Source organism: Marmota marmota, unplaced genomic scaffold (genome assembly GCF_001458135.2).
Source record: "Marmota marmota marmota unplaced genomic scaffold, marMar, whole genome shotgun sequence".
Taxonomy (NCBI): Eukaryota; Metazoa; Chordata; class Mammalia; order Rodentia; family Sciuridae; genus Marmota; species Marmota marmota.
In genome coordinates this window covers 43,737,386-43,762,928 of record NW_025999853.1, presented here as the reverse complement: position 1 = coordinate 43,762,928, position 25,543 = coordinate 43,737,386, and the positions used below count along the sequence as shown (strand labels likewise).

The window sequence follows — 25,543 nt, the reverse complement described above, 5'->3', positions numbered from 1 at the left end:
GGATGCTAGGAATGCATGGGGCTATTCAGATCAGGGGCAGACTGAGAGTCCTTGAAATGAAGGCAGGGTGAGCTATCTGGCTGGTACCTCATCTTGATTTAAAGGCAAATGTTTTTTTCTGCTATGTGTTCTAGGTTCCAACATGGCAAGTTAGGCCCCTCAGGGTTCTATGGGAGCCAAAGGATGGACCAATGCAAATTTCCAAACCAATGGGCAAGCAAACCAAAGGGACTTCTATTCCCATGCCTCCTTCTCCAGCAGGCTCTCCTCTACCTCCTCCAGCTTCTCTGCCAGACATGCAAGAGAGGAGAGATGATACTGTTTCCTCTGAGTACAAGAGGCTGACCAGCCACACTCCCAGCCATGAGATGACTCAGTTTTATGAAGCAGAAATTCATGACTGCCAGCTGAACCAGTTCTGTCCCTATCACTGCCTGTGGCTCCCTGATTCTGGGTAAGTAAAGGGACCCAGTGGCCTTTAACCAGACTCCGGTTGGGATATGGAGCTTTGGATGTTTCTCATAAAGAGCTCAATTCTCACAGTGGAAAGCTGCCCAGAGCCTTGCAGCAGAGTGTGGTGTAGTTGGCAGGGTTCAATATGAATGTTTCTGGTCTTTGGATAAATTCCAGCAAAACAGCACCCAAACCTCACCCTTGATCTGTAACACGAGCATCCAGCAGACCATGTGGGAAAAGGTTAATATGCTGACAGAACAACACACTAGAAGCAAGAAGGCCTAGATTCCGGTCATGGAAAACTCCCCATGCACCTTTAAACCTAACAGTCTCCTCTTTGTCACCTGGGAAATGAATTCACTGAGTATAAGGTCACCATCCTGGTTCTATGGCAGCTGGAGCATTCAGAAACATCTTGCCAGGCACCAAACCAGCTATTCAAAGTTCAAGAGTTAGAGCCGGCAGGAGGCATTTCCTCACACAATCGCATCTCTTCCAGACAGCTGGATCCTGGGCAGTAAGAAGAGGACAAAGGACATGAGAGTAGGAGGCTTATTTCTTAGCCTCCCAGCATTCTGTTGCATCTCTGCTTGTACCTGACAGATCACCTGGAGAGATCCCTTTGACAGAGACAGGATCAACAGACAAAAGAACTCCATGTCCTGGAGAGAATTGTTACTGTGACCAAACATGAACTCAAATATTCTGAATACACTCCCTCTTGGTTCCCCCAACCCCAATCCACAGCAAGTCAGTGAAATGAGATATCCTGCAGACAGTCGATTTGCAGAAGTTGATTACTTATCATGAGATGTCAGGTGGAACTTTCATCTTAACTTATTAGGAGTAAGAGGGTTAAAGGATCAAATTTTGAGTGGATCCTAGGACAGAAAAAGGACAACAGTGGGAAAACTGGTAAATCTGGACAAAGCTTGTATTTCAGTTAATGATGTGGCGCTATGTATTATTAGTCTTCTATTATAACAAATTACTATGAACTTCACACAACACACTTTTATTCTCTCTAGTGTTTGTGGGTCAGAAGCCCGAGGGTCAGTCTTGGCTCCTAGTGACCACCCTCAGGCTTTAGCCACAAGGCTCCTTCCTTAGGCCATTCACAGCAGAACTGTTTGTAGCAAGAAAGGGATTGCAGCTGCTTCTTGCCTCCCATAGGGGCCCATCTAACTGGGTCAGGCCTACCCAAGGGAATCCTTTCTTGATTATTCTCAGTCAATTGATTAGGGACATTGGTTATTTGCATTACAATCACAGCATGCTGTCCCATAGTGACAAGTCTTGTGTACACTCCAGAGAAGGGGATTACGCAGGTCATGAACACCCAGGGGCTGGAGCCTTGTGGTCAACTTGCAGTTCTGCCTACCACAATGTTAATTTCTTATTTTGGGGCATTATACTATGACTACGATCTTAACAATCCTAACTATGAGTAAGACCTTAACAATAAGAGAAATAGGAAAACAACTATTTTTTGCAATACTTCTGCATTTCAAAATGAGAAATTTAAAAACACGGAATAAAAACCACGTGCTTTGAAATAACACAATCATTTGCCAGTCTACGCCATCCTGTTCTCCGGTCTATGTTTCTATGTTGAAATTACCAAAAAGGAAAGAGTGGTGTCAGGGCTGTAAAACTTCAAATTATTGGAGTAAAAATTTTAGAGCACCACAGTACTACTTCTTTACCTTCAAATACGGGTGAATGGTCCTGAATTTAAGATAATCCCTCCAAAAACGCAATGTGAAACTACATGATACATCTATAGACAATATTTGCTTCAAGTATAAACACTGCTCATTGGTGAACTGCCTTTGCTTAGGTTAATTTATGTTTTGCCACTATTGTCTTTGGGCCTTTATATCTTACATGGCTTCTGGATGCTATCACCATTACTATCACTGCATTAGACACATGCTCACACAGTCTCCATGTAACTTCTGAGTAAGAAGTCTCCATTAACTATAGATTAAACACTGCACTGGTTAGCTTACAAACCTATGTGTATTGTGACCAAGAACAAGGTGTTCATCCAAGTTACCTAGTATATTTTGGTTAAAAACAATTTCTTAAAAGTGGGTTTGCTGCTTAAAGTTGTATGACTTGAAAAATGTAACATTTTAAAAACCATAAATAACAGAAACTGAACAGTGGCACTAAAAGCACATAGTCATTCTGTAGGAAATGTCTACACCCTCCCACAGAAACAGTCATCAAAGCATAAACCCTTATTTTCTAACTTTTCTGGCAGTTAGACGTTACCATAAATGTCAATCAAAGAGAACTATATTTCACAAGACTAACAGTTCACCTCAAGATATTTTACCAGAAGCAGCAAATTAGGGGGAGCAATTCATTACAAATATTTCATCATATTAAAGTCTTTCAATCCCTATCACAGAATAGTTGGGATTTTCTAGTCTTTGAAAATTCCATTTATACAAAGAGATGTGTTAGAAAGTCCAGTCAGATCAGGAACTGTTAAAACAGAGGGCTTAATCATGGTGGTTTTGATTTAACAAGCAATGGAATCATGCTGGTACTTTCAAAGGGAAGACTAACACAATGGTGTAATGGAGTGGAAAGAGACAGAAAGACCAGTTTGACCACCTGTAAGTGAATAAGCCAGAAATGAGGAAGCTGTGGACCTTGCTGCTCTTAGGGAACTACTTAGGCCAGAGATGGGCAAACAAAGCACCATTTAACATTCCAGGTAACAATGGCCAGTGTTCGCTAAGCACTAAATCCTCAAAGTGATACATGGAGATGCAGCCAGGATTAGAAACTTCAGGGAGGTTCCAGAGCTTCCATTCTTGAACACAGACTTGAAACTTCAGGCAGTTGAATATGACCTGAAAGAGGGTTTCTAGTGACATACACCATTCCTGTCAAATTAAACCATCCAGAATCCCCAGCAACGCCTGAATAGAAGTCATGGCCAAAACTGCTGAGTCAATTGTAGCCTGGCTACCTGCAGCTAAGGCTGCAGTGGGTCAAGACCCACTTCCATTCCAGAGACAGAATTTCAAAATCAAAATGAAAAGGTTCTCAATATACCAATATGTCAGTTTTTTTCCACGTTGATCTAGAGATTTCATGTAATCCCAGTCAAAATATTACAAAATCATTTTTTTGTGTGTGTGGATTGTTGATAATCCTAAAGTTTGAGAGGAAAAAGATCTGGAATAACCAACACAGTATTGAAAGAGAACAAAATTGAAAGAGTGATGCTTCCTGACTTCAAGACAAAAGCCAAAGTAATCAAGACAATGTGGAATTGTCAAGGAACAGACAAATACAAGAAACCAATGGAACAGAAGAGAGAGTCCAGAAATATAGGCTCATGTAAAATATAATTAACTGATCTTTGATAAAGGAGCAAGGGAAAGATGATGGAACGAATATAAATCTTTTCCATAAATGTAATGAAACAACTGGATATCTATATGCAAAAATAAAAAAAACTAGATGTAGACTTTACATATTTCATAAAAATTAACTCCAAATAGATCACAGACCTAAACGGAAAATGGAAAACTTTTTAACTCCTAGAAAAGATGACATAGGCGCAAACCTAGATGACTTTGAATCTGGTAAAGACTTTTTTAGATATAACACCAGAGGCACAAACTCTCAAAGAAAAGAAAATCTGGACTTTATTAAAATAAAAAAAAGTCTGCTCTATGAAAGACACTGTCAATTGATTAAAAAGAGAAACCAGAGATTGTCAGAAGATATTTGCAAAATATGTACCTGGTAAAGGACTGTTACCATAAATATATGAAGAACTTCTAAAATTCAACTATAAGAAAACAACTTGGTTATAAAATAAGCCAAAGACATTAACAGACACCTCATCAAAGTAGATATGCAGAAGACAAATAAATATATGAAAACCTGCTCCACATCATATACACCATCAGAGAAATGCAAATTAAAACAACAATTAAATACCATTAGATGACCAAAATCCAGAACACTGATAATATCAAAGGCTGGTAAGGATGTGGAGCAACTGAGACTCTCATTCATTACTGTTGGGAATGCAAAAATGGCACAGCCACTTTGGAAGACTGTTTGGGGTTTCTGACATACTCTTACCATATCATTCAGGAATTGAGCTCTTTGGTATTTACTGAAAGGATCTGAAAACTTATGTTCACATGAAAACTCGCACATGGATATTTATAGCAGCTTTATTCACAACTGTTAAAATGTGGAAGCAACCAAGATGCCCTTCAGTAGGTGAATGGGTAGACTGTGTTATACCCAAACAATGGTGTATTCAGTGTTTAAAAAAAAAAAAAAAGAAACTAACAAGCCACAAGAAAGCATGGAAGAACCTTAAGCACATATTATTAAGTAAGAGGATCCAACTTGAAAAGGCTACGTACTATATGATTCCAACTACAGAATTACCTGAAGTACCAGAATTTCCAGAATTGGAGTAACTAGACAATTGTTATCTTTGTGGCACTTTTAGTCACCAAAGATATGAACATTGGTTATCTTGATGAGGAAAAAGTGGTTGTCTGGGTTTAGAGGGGAGAGAGGAATGAACAGGCAGAATTCAGAAGTTTTTTTAGAGCAATGAAACTTCTCTGTTTGGTACTATTTAGACAAATGTTTAATGACACAGGGTCATTAAACATTTGTCTAAATCCATACAATGCAAAATATCAAGAATGAACCCTAATGTGAACTGTGGACATTGGGTGATAATGATGTGTTGGTGTAGATTCATTATTTGTAACAAATGTACCACTCTGGTGAGGGATGCTAACAATGAGAGAGGCTATAAATGTGTGGGGATTGGGGGGGGGGGAAATAGGAAGGCTTTGTATCTTCTGCTCAGTTTTCTTGTGAACCTAAAAGTGCTTGAAAAAATAAAGTCTATTTTAAAAAATAAAACAATTCTTGAACATTTGTTATCTCTAGGCATCATGAAAACAAGGATGAGTTTTAGCAGCTGCTAAAAGGGGAACAGCTATTATCAACTGAAGACTTCATCTTATTTTAAAATCTTTCAATGGTTATTCATGGAGTCTATACAGTAAATTCAGCACTTATTGATTTGTTGACAATATGTAAATACACATGTGAAATAGCAAGAAAATAAGTCTAATATCTAATTCCTTTAAGACTTGGCTGTTAGGAATCTGAAGTATATTTTTCCATAAGAGTTATATAAATGCTTCATAATCTTGCTCTTATGCACTCTTTCTGGGAAAATGAATTTCCACATTGGAACTTGGTAAGAAATATCCCATCAAACCTAGACTGGAAACATGAAAACTTGAAACAGCAACTTTAACATCAGTGCCTGGCGTGTTTATCTAGTCTAAGATGCAACTGATTATAAGATGAACCATCGGTCTGCACACATCCCAAAAAAGATGCTGCCAAGTAAATCATGATGTGATGCTTTCTTGTCACTTATAATTATTGGAAAAGCTTTTAGAAAAGTCTATTATCAATCATGTACCTATGTAAAAATAAACTGACTTAGATATTTATAACACATCTTCACAGACCACATTTGACTCTCCTAAATCACTTTAACTCAGTTTCTGATGTCCATTTTCTTCCATCTGATGCTCTATTATTGTTTTGGGGACATTTTTATCTAGCTATTCTACATTTAGCACACCAGTTTTGAGGTTGCACTTTCTTGTTGTTACCTGGTATAACAGAAGAAGGCTTTTTAGATAACCAAGGCTCTTATGTTTTTTAACCAAAAGCGTCACAAAGATAGCAGTTGTCTAGTTTTGTCAACAGAATTATAGCAGGTCAATGTACTTTTTAGTGAATTTATTCTTCACAGTTCAGATACTCATCTATGAAAGGAATCAAGAACCTACTATATTCTGGTGGGCTTTGCAGGGCTCTGGAATGGTTTTTCCAAACAATTTTATTTCTTCTTCAGTTTGGCTTAAGTGTATATGTACATGTGTGCTTGTGCACAACAATTTTGGGGAAGAACTCTTTCTTGGGAATTGTTCTGTACTTTAAGATTATTACGGCTGCATGTTCCACCATCAAAAATGCAAAGCAGAACTGTAGTAACTGTTTTTCATAACCAGTGCTCATGACCTTGACCTCCTTTGGTGCTTTTAACATTCCAGAAAGACTTTAGAGCCTTGAAAAAAAAACACCGAGTCTTTCATCAGCATTTCCTTTCTAACTAAATTCAAGTTTTGCTCAAGTAAGTCACAGATCACTACAAAATAAGCAGCAATAACAGTCCAAAGTGGGCTGGGGATGTGGCTCAAGCGGTAGCGCGCTTGCCTGGCATGCGTGCGGCCTGGGTTCAATCCTCAGCACCACATACAAAAACAAAGATGTTGTGTCCGCCTGAAAACTAAAAAATAAATATTAAAATTCTCAAAAAAAAAAAAAAACAGTCCAAAGTTGGTGTAAGTTTGATGACTCTCTGTTCCATAGCTCGATGACAGTCTTATGCAATTTAGGAACTGGACATACCAATCTCTTATTGCTTTGAAATTCCTTTCATCTCTTTCAATGGATCTACCAATTTCTCCTAATTTTAGTTGCATAATTTGTCTTCTGGGAGGCTATGTTTTTGCCTTAATTATGATAAAACTTTACCTACTTATTTTCTATCTTAGTTATCCAAAGTTCTTGTTTCTTTGCAAAACAAAAGAGCAACTGAGGTCATTTTAACAAAAATGTGCTTCACTAATATCAACTATACATCTTGTCACTGTTTCTGTAACTTTTTATTGTATATAGCAACTTTGTTCTAGTGTTGAATCATAATGTTTTTGAGGACCTTTTATAAGCAATTAAGCTCAACACATGCATTACCAAGAATATATAAACACAATTGCTATGTCCAAATTTGTACAAGTACAGGTAACAAAAAAACACATATCAATACTGGGTATCCAGGGGTGATCAGATGCTGTCAACAGTAAGATACATCCTAACCTCAGAAATCCAAAGATGTGGGGCGGAATGTACATCTCAGAATCAATGGAACATAGTGAGACATAAATGAACACTGCTTTATTTTATGTAAAAAAAAAAAAATTTCCAAAGACAGATACTATTCATGCATGCTACTCCTCACATCCAGAGTTAAAAGTTTATCCCCCTCCCTTTAATATGGATCAGCCTTATGACTTGTTTTCTTTGAAGTTCTGAGACTTCAAGCTCAAGTCTTCACCATCTTCCACATTTGCCCTCTTAGTAACCCACTCCTCACCACCCAGTGTTGGGCTGAGGTGTAGCTCACAGAAGAACACATGTTTAGCACGCCTGAGGCCCTGGGTTCCATCCCCAAAAATGCATACACAGAGAAAAGGAAAAAGCCTGTGTTAAGGTGTAATGAGGGGTTATCAAAATATGGTCAAGTGGATCAAATCTGGCCAGAGGCCTGTTGTTATATTGTTAAAAAGTTTTAGAATAACAATGAATAATAGAAATCTTATGTGCTCCAAAGCTATGAGGCCAAAAAATTTCCTAACCAGCTGTATTTATTGCTAGGGTTGCCTTCATAAAGTATCACGGATGGAGTGGCTTCAACAACAGAATTTATGCTGAAACCTTGAGAGAAAATCTGAATAAACCCTAAATGTTATTTGTTTCTAGTTGCTTATCACTGATGTTAGAAGTTGCTTAGCTGAATAAAATGTAATAGACCCCTGCTAGATTAGCTATAGATAACACTTCTGATACATGGCTACTGTGTACAAGTCAAGTTGCTTCTTCAAGAACTTCGAGGTGACCTTGTCTAGCTCAAACTGGTTGAAGTCACTGACCTGGTCACCTGGCCCAGCACAAGTGGCTGATGAGTGAACTTTTGACCTTGAAGGGCCAAAACTCCACCCACAGATCATGCTAATGCTGCCATTTTCTGAACATGGGTCCTATGAAGGGCTATAGCCACCTTTGTGGCCTCACTCGTTAATTTCAGCTGGAAAAAAAAATGTCAGCTTGGTCAAGTAGATTCGCTTAAGACTGTAAACCAAGAAACACAGGAGGGATGTGCCAAACAGCTGTGGGAGCTGAACCAGAAAAAGCAGTGAATTCTTGGGGCTCCCTAAGAAGCCATGATGGGATCCTGCTGAGCTGAAGTTATGTGGGAAACAAGGTACAAAGTTGTGGAACTACACATCAGGGGTGCAGAGGGAATCAGAGCCTATCACTTGCAGGACAGAAAAAAGAAGTGACCAAGCTCCAAGTGCCCAGCCACTGCTGGATCACCAGGCCCAGCTCAGGAACAGCAGCTCCTCCCCTCTGCTGCCAACCACCAGCCATTCCTCACAAGCAAAAAAAAAGCCAAGCTATAGCATATAGCACAGCATCACCCTTGAATGGGTGCAGCAAACACTTCTGCATTTCCTTGTCTACAGAGGCACAACGGGTGCAAAATGTTTCCAAGGTTAATTAAGTGGATTACTGTAGATACATAAAATGAGGGTGAACTCTGTTTTCATTTTTTAAATGATCCATCTGCTTATCAAGCAGTGTTTTCTAAGTTAATTAAATATGGAGCAGAAAGTCCTCCAAGCAGACACTTTTAATTAATTTTTAATTATAAATGCCCACATAAGTACTCCAAGTGGCAAAAAATGTAGGATAGGGAGACAAAGAAAAAAGGCACAGAGGAGGAAAAACATTCTTGTACGTTTTAGTCACATTTATCAAATGTTAGCTTAAGAAATGCCTACCTTTAGGGCGATTTTCAAAACAATGAGAACATACACAAATCACAACACACGTCTTACTTAATTTGTTCCCTAGTTCTTGCATGTTGCTAAGAGACTGTCTTTTTCAAGGTTCAAATACACAGATTTTTCCAAATTTAGAAACCAGGCAGACTTGTAAAGAAGCTTCAAAAAGGCTGCCAGATAGAGGCAAAAATTTATTCGGTAATGATCAACCCACATTTCTCCAAACAACTTCCTGAAACGCATCATTGAATGCTTGGGTGACTCACACAGACTTCAAAATTTATCATTTCTGGTTATGTAGCAATCTGCCTTGTTAGTTTACACACATTCGAGTTTGTGATCTCTGCATCCCTTGCTGAAGGGAGAACAGAGGAAAGTCAACCTTCCACTCAAAGAGAAACAGGCTTCAATTGGGGTAAACCATTTGGAGGCCACTGAAAGGCCCTAGATACACCATGATTTTTTCATGAGTTGTCAGGAGACCTTGATCACTATCAGGGATAAATTGTAACCAAGGGTCAATATGTAGAGATGGGGATGATTCCAAGTCACATATTAACAGTAATATAGCTGGGCACGGTGGTGCACATCTGTGATCCCAGTGACTTGGGAGGCTGAGGTAGGAAGATGGCAAGTTTAAGGCCAGCTTCAGCAACTTAGTGAGACCCTGTCTCAAAATACAAAATTTAAGCAAGGACTGGAGAATCTAACTCAGTGGTAGAACACCCCTGGTTTCAATCTTCAGTACTACAAAATAAAATAAAGACAGTAATACATGCAATAATAGTAATATTTATGTTCCTTAATTAAAAAAATCAGTGCACACAATGTATCATTTTGTTAAACAGGTAAAGCTCAAATGCCCAAGATTTCCCAGTGGGCTTGTGCACATTCCCTGTCCACCCCCCACTCCCCAATATGTCTGTAAAACTATACAACAGTCTGGGGTAGGGCTTTGAAGATCTGAGCTTGCAATGCACCAAATGTTTATGTCCACCTAAAATTCATATGCTAAGATGCTAACCCCCAATATGATGGTATTGTGATGGGGCCCTTGGGAGGTGATCAGATCATAAGGGTGGAGCCCTCATGAATGAGATTATGCTCTTATAAAAGAAATTCAAAAGAGCTCCCTCTCTTGCCACCATGTGGAGGACTAGAAAGAGTTAGCAGTATGCAACCTTCTTGGGCCCTTACCAGAACACCACCATGTTGGCACTGTGATTTCAGACCATCAGTCCCTAAGACTTGAGAAACAAATTCCTGCTGTTTATTATAAGCACCCAGTCTGCAGTATTTTCTTATAGAAGCCCAAATAGCCTCAATTCTGCAACTCCAGCAAGTCATTTAATTTCTCTGAATATTGATATCCTTATCAGGACAAGAGAGGAAAGCCGTACGTGGAGAGGGTTGGTAAGGGGCATTAATGTCTTCTGAACGTCTTCTCTGTGGCCGGCATATCCTCATGTCATCTAACCTAATCCTCACACCAGTTCCTGATTTTACAAAACAGGACCAGAGGCCAGGGAAGGAAACTGAACTGGGTCACAAGGGAAGTAGTACAGAATGGATTAAATCCTGGTCTCTCTAGCTTCAAAGTCTTCCTGCCTGGTTGTTATGATGATCTCACCAATCAATTCTGTTTCCAGAGCCCAAGGGCAAATATGAGCATCCTCTTGTCAATGCTCCCACATATTTCTATCTCCATATGCTGTGATGTAATTTCCAAGTCACATCACAGATCTCATCCTCTCCAGCCAACTCCCTGGCTTTTCTCTCTTACCTTCACCACCACTTAAATTCAGACAAGCTCTTGGGGCACAGAAAACTTAGAGGCTAAAAAATGCCAATCATTCACCTCTATTTCCATATAACTTGATAATATTTTTTGTGAGATGCAGTTTGCTGAAAACAAAGAATCCAGTCCTGAGAATCTGTGCCTTCCAATCACTGTGGAGAGCGTTCAGTCGCACAATGATAGTATTCACTGATAGCATATGTCCCTGATGGGCACCAGCCAAATCCCCAAAGCCACTTTTTCAAAACCCTTAAGAGGTTAGTTTACATTTAAAATGAAGGAATGACAATTATCGGCAACCAATTCTAATTAGTTCTCATATTTCTATTTTTAAATTTCTTGAACTAGAGAAAAAGACCGAGTATCATTAATAATGGAACTTACTGTCTAGTTTCATAAAAATCTTGCCACTTCACATATGAAATCTGAAGCAAGCCAAAGAGAAACCCTGGCAGTTTGTGCCTTCAGGCAACAGAGGCCTTTTGGGTAACATTATATTTTTGTGCTGATGGGAACTGCCAGTAGTACTTACTCTAAAATTGTATGTATCTTTATAAAATCTGCCTCTACGAAAGTGCAACCATGCTGATACACACATGCTTATACCACGAAGGCTATCAAGTTGAATGGTAAGAGCAGAGCTGTTTTCTAAGTGAGACTCGTTCCTAACAGGTGAAGAAAATCCTTTCTATACAGGATAGCTAATTAATGACTATTAAAATGCTTCAAGGTGCCATGGTAGCAAGTCCCTGACAGATAGATTTGACCAGAAAGAGCCTCAGCTCCAGGCATCCCTGGGGCTCTTGATTGCCACTAACCCTTGAAGCTGCAGGGGGCAAGGCCAAGATCTTGCTTCCAAATTAAGACACGGAGGATAAAGTTCTACCAGCTACAATTCTGACATAAGCTTCTCAGGTTAGAATAAAATGGGATGATAAAATAGAAAACAAACAAGAAATAAACTAACTATAACACAGTTTGCTTACTCTAAAGGGTTCATTCAAAGGGATGATTAACCAATATATGAAATGATTTTAAATAAGCTTTTAAAAATTGGGGGGATTTTACAAAAAGTTACCAAAGCAGACATACTCTAGCACTGTTAGTGACTGCCCAACATGCGACCATTTTCCTGAAAAAGTTCACAACCCCAGATTCATCTCAGTCCCTGTTAGCACAGCCTACTAAAAGCCATGCTCTACTGGGGTACCCCACCTCTAGTGGCAGCGTCAGAGGTTAGAGTGCTGTCTCCTACTCTTGTAGGCTGGGGCACTGGACAAATTATTTGACCTCTAAGAGGCAATTCTTCATCTATGGTAAGGTTGGGGCCTTCTGGGAAACTGAGACAGTGCAAAGACCTGCCTCCCCCCCAAAAAAACTTCAATTCTTGTAATCAAGTTAGAAAGATTTCAGACATGTTGCTCAGAGTAATGAGTATGAGTTTATTGAAGAGATAGGAAAAGGGAGATACTCAAGGGAGAATAGGTCCTCTTAAGAGAAGGATAATGTGCCTCTCCTGCACTCTAGTTTTATGGGAGATTCCATAGAAGTTTCCAGAGAGTCCCACCCAGGTCCACCTCTTGACTTTTGACTGAGAGCAGGATGAGATCAGACTTTCAAATCCCCACTGCCATGATAACTCTAGGTCACTTGGCCCATGCTGACTGGTTCTAATTGGATTCTTAACCATAAATTCTTATAGATTTTACAGTTCGGAGGAATTATCCTTATCTCCCTCAGTTCCTGAATCTGGTCTGTGAAAAGGATCACAAAAGTCTCCCCCTCCAGAGTTCCTCTTACCGACATTATTTTGGACCTGCATTTTTTCTGCTGATAACAGTTTACTGAGGAATGTGACATATCCTGTCCACTTAAGCCAGGCAGGGCTGCAAGTAAATTGCTTCTTGGAAAAGAAAGCATGTGGGGGTCAGCAGAGTGGGCCCATTTCATAAAATTATTCCCTTACCTTGTGTTCCCACCACACACATCTGTCTGTCCTCTATCAGTAACAGTCCTGACACAGAATTACTTTGAGGATTAGTTAAGATAATAAATGTACAACCCTTAACCCAATGGCAGCACACAGGAAGGGCTGAATAACTAGTTGAGGTTCTATGACTTTAATCATTATTATTGCTTCCAAGCATGATAGAATGGTAGTGGAAATGGAACCAGTGAGAACCTTCTTTAGATGGAGCCCTCTCATGATCTGAAACATCCAGCCACAGTTTAAAGACAATCATACCAGTGCAATAGCTGTGGCCAGTGGAACACCTCAACACATCAAGTGGGCTGAATGAATCCTACTAGCCTGAACAGTTCATCACTGCTTTTCTATGGGATACTTAGTGAGCAACCAAATTGTGGGTTTTTTTGTTTTTTTTTTTGGAAGGACACAGGTATACTGCCCATCATGTAGAGTTTACTTTGTACATAATATGAAGGATATTGTCAACCCCCTCCTAACTAACAAGTGGATAGACCAGGAATTATGCTGGAAGAATGAAACTTGATGGCCACTGCACTTCAGACACCACAGATTCCAAATTCCTCCCACGAGAAGTAGGAGTGTCATCCATTTCTTTAGAGACACTTCCATCAACACAAAGCCTGAAAGCCTCTCTAATGCCTTAAGATTAACACAAAAACAGCTGGTGAAGGGGTGGAAGCCTGTCAATGGCAAAAACTCTAAAAGGAGAATACCTAGCTTAGCTAAAGTCAAAGCAACAGGAAGTCAAGCTCGTGCTTGACTGGATTATTATTTAAAGACTTCCACCTTCCATGTAATCTCATTTTACTTGATTGCTTTTGTGATATTTGAAGAAAGAAGCAAGAAAATAATCATAGAGGATAAAATGAATTCTGGTTAAATAACAACTGGGCCTAAAGGCCAGGTGTCAACCACAGAGGATAAGAACTTTACAGTTTCGGATCTGGTCTGAGAGAAAATGATAGCATAGCTATTTACTTGTAGTGTCTCCATTAGCAAAAAAATTAGACATTAATAACCAACTTAAGATTGGTAAACTTCATATAGTTCCAATTAACCAGCACCGTGTGCCTAGTTGCCATCTCAGTGCTATGTGTGACAGGAGGTAATGTGCAGAGTTCAAGTGAATAGAAGACTTTCAAATTATTACCCAGTAACTAGATTTTATGTGAACATTTAGTCCAAACAGACTTGGAAGGGAGCCATCCATTTCTGAGAAGTTTAAGGGCAACTCTTAGAATCTAGTGTACACTGACATGTTCATATTCTACCCAATTACTGGGTAATATATTTCTGAGTTTCTTTCTTTTGAAGTCATCCTGTAATAAAGGATCATAGTGGCTGATAAAACCTCATACTGTAAAAAGAACAGAGTATAAAAACAAAACGCAAACTGGCATTGGTTAATACTATTCACATTGTCACCATCTCCGTGACAGTGTATGCACTGGTGGTATTTCTTATGTGGAACTGAGATACCATTGGAAAAGACTTCCAAAGGGGCTCAAGGAGAGTCAGCATTGAAACAAGAAGTGACTGTGTACACAAAACACCCACAGAGGGGTGGGGTTCCAAACTGGTTGTCAGCAGAGCTGGCATTTCTTATAGATAAAGGACCACAGTGCCCCATCTTCCTACAGTGCCGCCACTGACTGCTTCCTGGGCCCTAAGGAAGAAAGAAACTCATCAGTAGATGCAACTGTGCATGTTTTGTCATGAGACAAAACAATAGGATTGTTGTCAGATGCCAAACAGCGAGAGCACAGGCAGGAGGAACTGCCTCTCTAGTTAAGGATGAAAGAAACTTCAGAGCTGCAGAGGTAGTGACCAATAGGCACCCAGGGCCTTCGCTATGAACACTGTGTCATATCTGGGTTGGCAATTATCTTTCTTCCTTTCTGACATAAAACAGCAGTATGCATAATACTGATATCTTGGTATTTGAAATATTTACTTCTTGAGAAAAATGGAGGAAAACCTATGCACTTTACAAGAAATATTTTCTAGGCTGCCTTTGAGGGAGCCCAACAGCTGCAGCAGCCCCTTCCCCTGCCAGCAGCTCTCCCGGGTACTCACAAGAAGCAGGATCAGCAGCTGAGAAAAGACTTCATAGCCAGACTCCTTGGGTTCAGACACAGGCTGTGTCACTTACTAGTTGTGGGGCCCTGGCCAAGTTATCTTTCTGGGCTTCAGTTTCCTCATCTATAAAACAGGGTAATAGTATCGGCTAGGGATCTGGAATGTTCCCCAAAGGCTCCTGTGTTGAATGAAGGCTTGTTCACCAGCCTGTGCTGCCATTGGGAGGTGGTGGGACCTTAGAGGGTGGGACCTGGAATGAAGTAAGGTCACTGGGGGAGTGTCCTTAAAGGGGACATAGGGACCCAGGCCCCTTCCTCTCTCTGCTTCCCTGATGCCACCAAGTGAGCAGTTTCCTTTGCCACATACTCCCCACCAGAAGGCCAAGGGACCATGGGCTGAAACTACGAGCCCCAATAAACCTCCCTTTCTTTTACTTTCTTAGGGATTTTATTAAAAGCAATAGAAAGCGAACACAGAACCCATCTAACAAGGTTGTTACAATAATTAAAGGAGACAGTACTTACAAAGAGCTTTGAACAGTATCTGGCATACAGCAAGCATCATAGAAGTACTTGTTAAATAAAACTAGCAGCCAGATTTTGGTGTCAAAAGGTTCTCCAAAGAAAGGAACCAGGGTTTCTTAGAGGGTAAGTAATTACATATCTTGGGGCAGGAAAAAAATGAAGGATGAGCAAGGCCCAAACTGTGATTGGCAGAAAGGTAAAAGGCATTCAAGAACAGGGCTAATGTGGGAAAGACAAATCACTGACTAAGATGGGACACATGGGTATCAAAAATACGAAAGCAAGCCAAATGTGAAAGGCATGATTTTGTCATGACAGTACCACAAGAAGAGTTCACATAAATTACACGGTGAGGTGAAAGCATGCAAAAGAAGGGAAAAAGAGTATCTTTTGATTTTTGATTTTAAGAAATAGAAGAGTACTAGGTGTTTGGTCTTCCTATCAAATAAATATTTATCTGTTTAAGTAGAGAAGGGTGAAAGCAGGGAGCTTGGTAATATTAGTTGGAGCAAAAGTGGAGGGCACACTCGTAACAGAAGGCCTTAATACATTGAACAACCAGGGGAAAGAAAATTGAACAGTGTCAAAATGATGAATGAGCTAGATATTATAAGAGGTGCATTAACAGCGGACTTCATCCCTCGTATCCTAGGAGATGATATCCTTAGATGGCCTTACTGATTGGAGGGAGTAATAAAGTATGTGTTAGCTTCCAATAATGCCAAACTACAGGCAGACCTGACTGTGATGGACAATGGTCTAGAAAATGCCAGCCGAGCAAAACATGCAAACAAAGCCTTCTGGGATGAGTACCATGCTGCCAGAATTAGGAGCTGTATGCAAATCCTGGCTCTGAAATCTTGTTTCAAATGGGGCTTAGGCTTAGATGACCAGTGGCTTAGATTTGATGACTATAGAGGTGACGAAAAATAAATTAGCTGATAACTAGATCCTATCACCTCAGCTGGTCATACTATTTTCCTGGCTCCAATAAGCTTCTGTCATTGTGGAAATATACTATTGTACTACTGTATCCCTAGGAAAGTCTCAAAATGCACCTTGCTCTAACCCTAGGAGTTATCAAAATATATGTTGCCGCAAACCTACGAAAGTAAGAAAATTTAAGAACTTCCATGGTGTTGGTGTTTTAGAACAGGTTTAAATGTATTATATGTTATCTGGATCTTTATGCATTGTTTCCAGTATTGAGTGTTAGAGACATCACAGTAGTTTACACTGTTCAAAGATTTAAGTCTGCAATCTGTGTTTAAATAGATTTGAGAAACTGATTTTCAGAATTTGGTTTTAGATGATTTAACCATTTGAGCATAAAGCAAAAGTAGGAGCAGGTGCTTCATGCTTCTCTCCATGAACAAACACTCCTTGGATATTGAAGGATGCATGAACTGGGTCACCAACAGAATGTCTAGAGGATGTAAATTGCATTTCTCCACATGAAAGACCATTTGGAAATACAGCAATCCACTCCTTCCACACCAATGACCACCAAAGGAAACAAAAGATAAAGGTAACAATAGAAGAAGACATGAAAAAGAAACGCTACACAGTTGATCAAAGTTCTTCCCCACAGTTTATTAAAAAGTAGGACACGGGGACAACTGGAAATTAACCTCGACAACCCTGGCTTCAGGTTACCACACAAATGCAATTGGACACGTGTAGCCCTGTGACACATGGCTTCTGTTTCAGCTTTGAAACAAGGTGAATCTGAAAGGACAGAGAAGGCAAAAGTGTTCAGAGCAGTTAAATATGATCATGATGTTTTTGATGTGGAGAACATGGAGTTGAGAATCACTCCAAAGATCCCTTGGCTTATTTCTCCCTGAAAGGATTAATCCAAAACAGATCACCTTCATATCCCTGGGTCTGTCCATTCCTGGAAACTATTCCCCTTATAATGTTTTTCCTTTGGAAAGGTTGGGTGTCCTTCCTGCTACAACTCTATGTCCTAGTCCCCCAACCCCAACTAAGACATGCAATCGGAATGCTCACTAATGGGAGAAAGGCAGACCGAGAATGGTAGGTATCATTGGGCACCAACATGAGCCCAGCATTGTGGGGGGAAATTTCCATTATCTCATGACTCTTGAGAGCTGGGTTTCATCACTCTAGCTTTAGAGATGAAGAAAATGGAGCTCTGAGGAAATGAGCAAAGTGCCCAAGGTCATCATAGCAACCAAATGTCCTGGTATAGGTTCAGGTCAGCCAGCATGCTCTTCCTCTGTCCCATGCTGCCTTTCAGTTCTCTGTCCCACTCTTCTTACTGGGCCTGCCTGTCTACAGCTGTTTCTCAGATGAACTGCCAAATCAAAAACCTTGGTTCTGAGGCTGGGGACATACCTCAGTGGTAGAGCACTTGCCTAGCCTGCATGAAGCCCTGGTTTCCAACCCAGCATAAAACACACAGAAAACTTGGTTCTGAAATCAGCAACCAAAAAAAGCAGCATAAACAAGATCTTATCTAAGTCTCATTTGTTGATCCAACAAGTACTTCCCTCATTAGGGGCTATATCAGCCCCAGGATGGATCACAACAGCTTTATGTGTGACCTAGAGAATCTGATTCTGTACCTGTGTCAAGGAAGCATGCATGCTCATTCTGTTTTCTAGCCAAACCCATGTGCTGAACTCTTCATACCCATCTTCCCTTTGGACCCAGGTCTGGGAAGGGTGCCTAGCAAGGAGCATAGGTCCCAGAGATTGACAAAGAACTACCCTCCTCCCCTTCATGACTGTCTCCACAATATTACCCTACATTCAATTAGGACACAGTGTAAAGGCTTTAAACCAGACTCTAAATCTATTAGGGCAACAGCAATTAAGATCATTTTTTAAAAGCTCAAGGCAGAAAAGAAATTAACATTCCATTTATTTTAAAATATAGTGCACAAGAGGAAAATAAGTATTGAGGACAAACAGAGGACAATCTATTGAATTTCTTACAATTGTGCATATGTAACAGGTCATCAGGAATTAAGCCTTGCTTATTTTTATTGAAAAAGATCTGAAGAGGCAAGAAAAATTTATATCTACTAAATAAAAGTCATGTATTACCCACACCTTGAATATATGTGTGTCATTCAGCTTTGCATGGCTGTGACCAAAACATCTGACACGAACAACTTAAAAGAGGGAGAGTTTTCCTTGGTTCACAGTTCAGAGGTGTAGTTCATGTTCAGCTGAGTCCATTGCTCTGGGCAGCACATCATCGCAGAAGGGCATGATGGAGGAAAGCTGCTTCATTCATAGCAACCAGGAAGAAGAAGACGGAAGAGGAGAAAGGGTCACAGAGAAAATGTTCCCAGCTACCCACCTCCTCCAGCCATGTCCCCCATGCCAACAGTTATCACCCAGTCTATTCAAACTAAGAGAAACTGATTACGTTGCAGCTTTCACAATCCAATCACTTCAGTTCTGAATATTTCTGCATTAACACAGGAACTTTTGGGGGACACCCATGTCTACATCATAGAAACTTGTAAATGGAGAAAAACAACCAAGAAAGCCATATAAGGTTGGACATAAATATGCTGGTTTAGAAACCAAAGTAGATAAGAATCATAGCAGGAGTTGTAACTTTTTGAAGGATAAGATCCTTTTAAGTGCCCTGCCTGTGCTAGAGCTGGGAACAGATCAGTAAACCGCTACAGACATACCCTTAAGGAGCTTCCAGAGTAGGTAGATACCAAACAATTACAATTAACAATTTAACAGATGACGTAGTTCATTTTCTGTTGCTGTAACAAAATACTTGGGACCAGATAATCTATGAAGAAGTTTATTTGGTTCATGGTTTTGGAGAGCAGGAAGTCCAAGAACATGCCGGCATTCATGAGGGCTTGTTTCTACATAATTAACAGGTGGAGGGCACCAAAAAGCAAGACAGGGCAGGTGAGGCAGCTTGGGTGGTTCTTCTCCTGAAACCAATCACGTTGTCATGGGGACACCATTCATATTCTCATCTAATACTAATTACCTCCCCAAATACCATTCACATTGCCTCCAAATACCATTCACACAGGAACATGGGGATTAAGTTCCCAACACATGAAGTTAGGGGTCCATGTTCAAACTATAACACTGATTTTTAAAATTCTATGGTGCACCTTTTCCCACACTTATTTGATCCTCACAAGCACCTTATGAGATACAACCACTCTCTGGTCCAGTTGAGGAAACCTGTATCAAGCATCAGCTAGAAGGGGCTAGGATCAGAACTTGGACCCACGAATCCAGTTGCCCATTTCTTTAAGGACCAAATGACACCAGTTCCTCCCTGACCCAGGCTCCCTGATTTACACTACAAGTAGAACCACCATTCACCCAGCTTCTCACACCAAAACAATCTAAAATCACCCTCAACTCTTTTTCTCAGCGGTAAATCTTTCCATCTTTCCTTTCAAGATAGATCTAGAATCCCTCTGCTTTTCCTTCCTCTCCTACTACTGCCCTGACCCAAACCCTCATCCTCTTTCTCATGGAGTAAGCTGTTGTGGTTTGGATGTGAGGTGTCCCCCAAATGCTCCTATGTTAACGCAGAAGATGACCCGGTTAGATTAGGAGAACTATAACCTAAAATGTGAATTAATCCATTTAAGGGATTCATAATTTGAATGAATTACTGGGTGGTATATGTAGGGAGATGGGGCATGGCTGGAGGAAGTGGGTCATTCAGGGTGTGTCTTGAGGTAAGCAGTTTTTTTTTTTTTTCCCCACGTTCTTCCTCCATGATGTTCTGCCTCACCTCAGGCCCAGAGCAATGGAGTCAGTTGACCATGGACTAAAAATCCCTAAAGCCATGAGCCACAATAAACCTCTCCTAAATTGTTTTTGTCAGGTATTTTGGTCACAGTGACTGAAAGCTGACTAACACAAACATAAAAATTTCCAACTATTTTCCCTGCTACTGTCTCTGCCAGCGACCATTTATGCCTTAGACAGTGACCAAAACCATTCTTCTAAAACATAATATCACAACTTCCTGGGCTGAAAATCCCCTACCACTTTCCCACTCAGCCTCTACTGGCCTTGGACTTAGGTCCTCCTGTGCTCTCAGTTCTTACAACTCTCTCTTCCACACCCTTCTCCATAGCCACCCTGACTTCCCTGCTGGTCCAGGAACACACCAAACTCATGTCTATCCTGAGGCCTCCACAGCTGTGGTTTCTGCTGCCCAGCACCCTCTTAAGGGCCCAGCACCCACATGGCCACTCTGTCCTTCACTCTGTGCACAGTCACCTCTTTCAGAGGCTCTTCTTGACACACTCTGAGGAAACACAGCTGTCTTCTTTCTCTGTCTCCTAATTCCTCTCAGTGCTCAGGGCTATCTGCCATAGTGCTCCACAGCTATTTGCTTATTATCTCTTTCCCCCACTAGAATACAGCTCACTGTGGGCAGAGGCTGCTTTATCCACATTTACCTAGACTTTGGAACACCTCCTGGCATGTGGTGGTGAATGAAAGGATGCATCTTAAAATGTAAGTGTGGTGAATTCATTAGTCCGTATCATAATGGATAACATCTAAGAATTTAAAATGATCTAATTGTAACCATGGCTATGAAGAGCATGGGGAAATAAATGAAATATAAATGGAGTGGGCAGTCATGGGTCCTGGGATGCAGTAATGACCTTTTCAAGGTCGGCTCTGCAAGCTCAAACCTGAGGCTCAAGAATCAATCCAATTAAGCAGGTGAGAGTGTTAGGAAGGCCATTCTTCACAGATGATGTCACAGACTTCAAATATGTAGAAAGCATGGAGCTGAGAAGAAACATGACTTGGAGAAAAATGCTAAGGTATGAAAGTGGCTGAAGCACAGGGAGAGGAGAAATAGGAAGAAACCAGGGGGCCCAGGGTGTGAGGGGTGTTGTGGGTCATATTATTAAATAAAACCCAATTATGCCAGATATGGCGGTACATACCTGTAATCCCATATTGTGAATTCCTCCTGACTCCAGAGGCCAAGACAGGAGGATTGCCAGTTTGATGCTAGCTTCAGCAATTTAGTAGACCCTAAACAACATAGCAAGACCCTGTCTCAAAAAAAGGTGGGGGTGGGGATAAGTGGGGGAGGTTGGAGATGTTGCTCAGTGATAAATATTTCTATTTTAATCCTTTTCTAGGATTAAAAATCATCAATTCCTCAAAAGAACTTTCCAGCAACAGAGTCAAGTGCAGGTACTGGAGGTGGGGCTCTCAAGTGGAAAAGGACACTAATTCCTTGGAAATTTTCTTCATTTTGTCCTTATTCGTAGTAAGTTTGGGACATTTACATAAAATAATTGAGCATGTTAGATTCAGAGATCTGATGCTTGTGATGACAATTTTTAATGGGAAGTTCTGATCATATCTTCACCCTTTCTCCAGCCTAACCCACCTTAATTGAGAGGATTATCTGATGAAGAAGGGCTTAGCAGTGGCTTAAAGATGTCTCATGATAATAAAAATGGCCATCACCTCCCACCTTTCATGTGTGTTAGCAACTGTTATCTCTCTCTAGCAGTACTAGTTTATCTGAAGAATCAATCCAAACCACCTGAGCACAAGCCAGCAAACTGTGAAGTACATACAGCACAGCAGCTGAGATGACAAAGAACTCACAGGCGAAATGTCAAATGGTTATAAAAGCACAGTGGGCTGTGGACCTCAGCACAATCATGACGGTGCTGTTCAAGAAATTATAATTTACATCCATTCCAAGTTGTAAATGCTAGTCTTTCCTTTTTCCAACAAAAAGACCACTGACTTAAAATAGTAGTAAAGATTCAAACAGAGCACTGTAATCCTGGCTTGGGAGGCTGAGGCAGGAAGATCATGAGTTCAAAGTCAGCCTCAGCAATGGTGAGGTGCTTATTAGCAACTTAGTGAGACCCTGTCTCTAAATAAAATACAAAATAGGGCTGGGGATGAGACTCAGTGGTTGAGTGCCCTGAATTCAATCTCTGGTACCCCAAAAAGAAAAAAAATAGTAATAAAGATTCAAGACAAAAAACTAAAAGAATTACATAAGTATTTCAGCATCTTTTGCTAGGCTTCCCAGCTGAAGATATGGAATAGAAAATCTCCAGGGGTCACTGTCTTATCCCAACCTTCTTCACAAACACTATAAAGCAGATAAGCAGATTAGTAAAACAAAACAAACAAATAAACAAAGCCCAAACCCTGAAGAACTGAAATAAAAATCACCAGAATTCTTCAAGGTAGGGGTAGGGATAGTGACATGGCTAATTGTTATACTGTCCCTAGAGAGCATTCAAAAGAATAAGCAGAGCTAGTAAAACTGAGCATTTTGACCTTCTGGTAATCTGAAAGGTATTTTCCCCAACAATATTACAAGTTGTAAAATTACACTGGTTTTGACAACTTTTAAAACCAGCTCTGTAAAAGTTCTTATTCTTCCAAAAGACAAGTTTAAAAATCTAATAATTTTTAAAATCAAACATAACATTCAAAAATCTGTAGTTTTTTGCTGGGTGTGGCAGTGCATGCCTATAAATCCCAGTGGCTCAGGAGGCTGAGGCAGGAGGATTACGAGTTCAAAGCCAGCCTCAGCAAATTATCGAGACCCTAAGCAACTTAGTAAGACCCTGTCTCTAAATAAAATACACTTTAGAGATGGAGATATGGTTCAGTGGTCAAGTGCCCAGTTCAATCCCTGGTATCCTCCCCCCAAAAATCTGTGGTTTTTGTTTTATAGTTGTTTCATTAGATGTTATTTCAGTTCAATCCCTGGTACCCTCCCGCCAAAATATGTAGTTGTGTTTTATAGTTGTTGTTTCATTAATTGATATTTATCCAAGAAATTTGTCCTCTTGCATAGTTGACTTCCCAGCCTTAATTCCGTCAGCATGTCATCCAGTGTTACTGAATAGTGATGTGTGGAGTTCTTCCTGTGAGCCAAGCCATTCTCTCCTGGCTCTTCTTGAGCTTCAACTTCCAACCCTAGTATTTATTTACTCTTAGACTTTGGCACATTGATTTCCATTTTCAGGGAATGTGTTAGCTAATTCCTGCTCATCCCCATTCCTCCATCAGGTCTCAGGTCTGACCATAAAGTTGGCAGGGGTCGGGGCAGGGGAGATCATGCTTCTCCTCTCTATCCCCAACATCTACCACATACCTAGCACCAAGGAGGTGTCTCACAAATCTTGGTGAACACATGAATAGTCACCTCTCCAGGAGAACTTCTCCTAAGCTCAGATTTGGGTGGCCCTCCTATCCTGTGCCTAACAGGCTGTTTCCTCCTCTGATGACACTTGCCATGTGAGACTATAACAGCTGGTTGATCTTCTTTGCTAGATTAATCTTTCAAACCCCAGGTTCTGTCTTGGTCACTGTTAATTCCCAAAGTCTCCCACAGCACTTGAAAGCACTTGTTGACTGTCTTTATTAAATCTGTGAGGAACATACTTGTTTTCCTTTTTCAATTAAAAAAGGGAAAGATGACATCTATTTCAGACTCTCATGAGTCTGCAAAAGCAACAAAATGGTGATTATATGAAAATATTGTAATTAGAAATTCAGATAAGTGAAAACTCACTTGTGAAGCTACACAACTCATTCATTTCCTGGAGAAATATTTCTCCACAGTTCTAATTTACAGTCTGGGGTGGTAACAAAATCTAGAACCATCTCATTCCCTAGGCAACCATTTACTTTTCCAAGTATAGACAACATTTGTGGAGAAGCATCCAGAAGGATGGGTTACCTCAGAGTCAGTAACAGAGGTGTATTTCTCATATACTCTACATATCCATTCCAGGTTGGTTCTGTCTCCTCACTCAGGGAGGGCAGAGTGTCCACAATTTAGATGGCTACCAGTTGCTGAGACAGGAGAAGTGAACAGCAATGTGGGCAGAAAGAGAAGTGGAAGCCATTGGTGAGCAGCATTAGTGACCAGAACAGAAGGTTTGGCAGGAATAGAAACACAGTATAAGAGTAGCTAACATTTTACCTATGGCACCCCAAAAGGAACTCTGAATCAACACACAAGCTCCATCAGTTTTTTTTTGTTTTTTTTTTTTGCTTTAGCAAAGCTAATAAGACAAATGCCAAGTATTAACTTGGTATATGGCAATTTTCCAAAAAACAAACAAACAAATAACAACAACAACAACCCACAGCTGAAACATAATTGAACAAGAAAAGAACATATTTATGTTCCCAAAACCTACATAACAGCATTTTATTAGCAAACCAATGTGGCTCCAGAAACTAAAAGCAGATTTGTTCCCCAGCTGTTCCTAGGTATTGACACAGGGAGGGCTCAGCATTATCCCATGGCCTCCACCTGGCCCTGTCAAAAGCCATTAGCTTGCAAATGATGCACGGGCTTGGAGCAACCACCACATCCTCTACAGCTCCTGTAACTGACGCTCACATTTCAAACAGATATAAACTCAGAGACTCATGTAAACATACACGATGAAGGAATGATCACAGCAGAGGGGACCATGTGGAGACTTCAGAAGACAGGCGAGGCTGTAGATAAACTCAAATTCCAAAGAAACTGGTGTGGATAAAATTGTTAATGGTGAAGAAGGGCGGGAGGGGGGTCTAGAAAGTTTAGGGAACAGTAGTAGTTAAGTAAGAATTGAGAAGAAAAGGGAGGGTGATGAGAAAATCAGAAAGGAAGAGTTTGCAGAAGTTAAGGAATAAAAAAATTCACGGGCCAGAGCATGAACAGCAAGAATCACTGCTGCAGCGAGGATGCAGAGCATGAGCAAATTGTCACAATGACTCTTTGAACCTGAAAAGTCACTGGGACCTCTGGTGAGCATTTCCCTAAGTAGCACCCCAAACAATGGTGCAGCTATCTTCATCAAACAAACTCTTCTCAAGTTCAAGAGTCTAATAGACCACCATACAATAATCATGGGAGACTTCAACACACCTCTCTCACCACTGGACAGATCTTCCAAACAAAAGTTGAATAAGGAAACTATAGAACTCAATAACAC

General features: G+C 40.4%; 1 protein-coding gene and 1 long non-coding RNA gene across 2 annotated transcripts in view; both read right to left on the bottom strand.

The window, feature by feature from the left end:
- Positions 1–10,384, bottom strand: part of Ppm1h (protein phosphatase, Mg2+/Mn2+ dependent 1H) — a 222,834-nt gene extending 212,450 nt beyond the window's left edge. The window contains exon 1 of the mRNA XM_048808381.1: positions 10,371–10,384. Coding sequence (XP_048664338.1) covers positions 10,371–10,384 — 14 coding nt within the window. The remainder of the gene's footprint in view (positions 1–10,370) is intronic.
- A 6,752-nt stretch (positions 10,385–17,136) lies between these two features.
- LOC125617625 lies at positions 17,137–23,184 on the bottom strand. Its single transcript, XR_007348702.1, has 2 exons — positions 21,506–23,184; positions 17,137–18,818 (listed from the first exon to the last, which is right to left on the bottom strand). It is a non-coding gene; the product is annotated as an uncharacterized LOC125617625 (long non-coding RNA).
- Between the last annotated feature and the right edge of the window lie 2,359 nt (positions 23,185–25,543).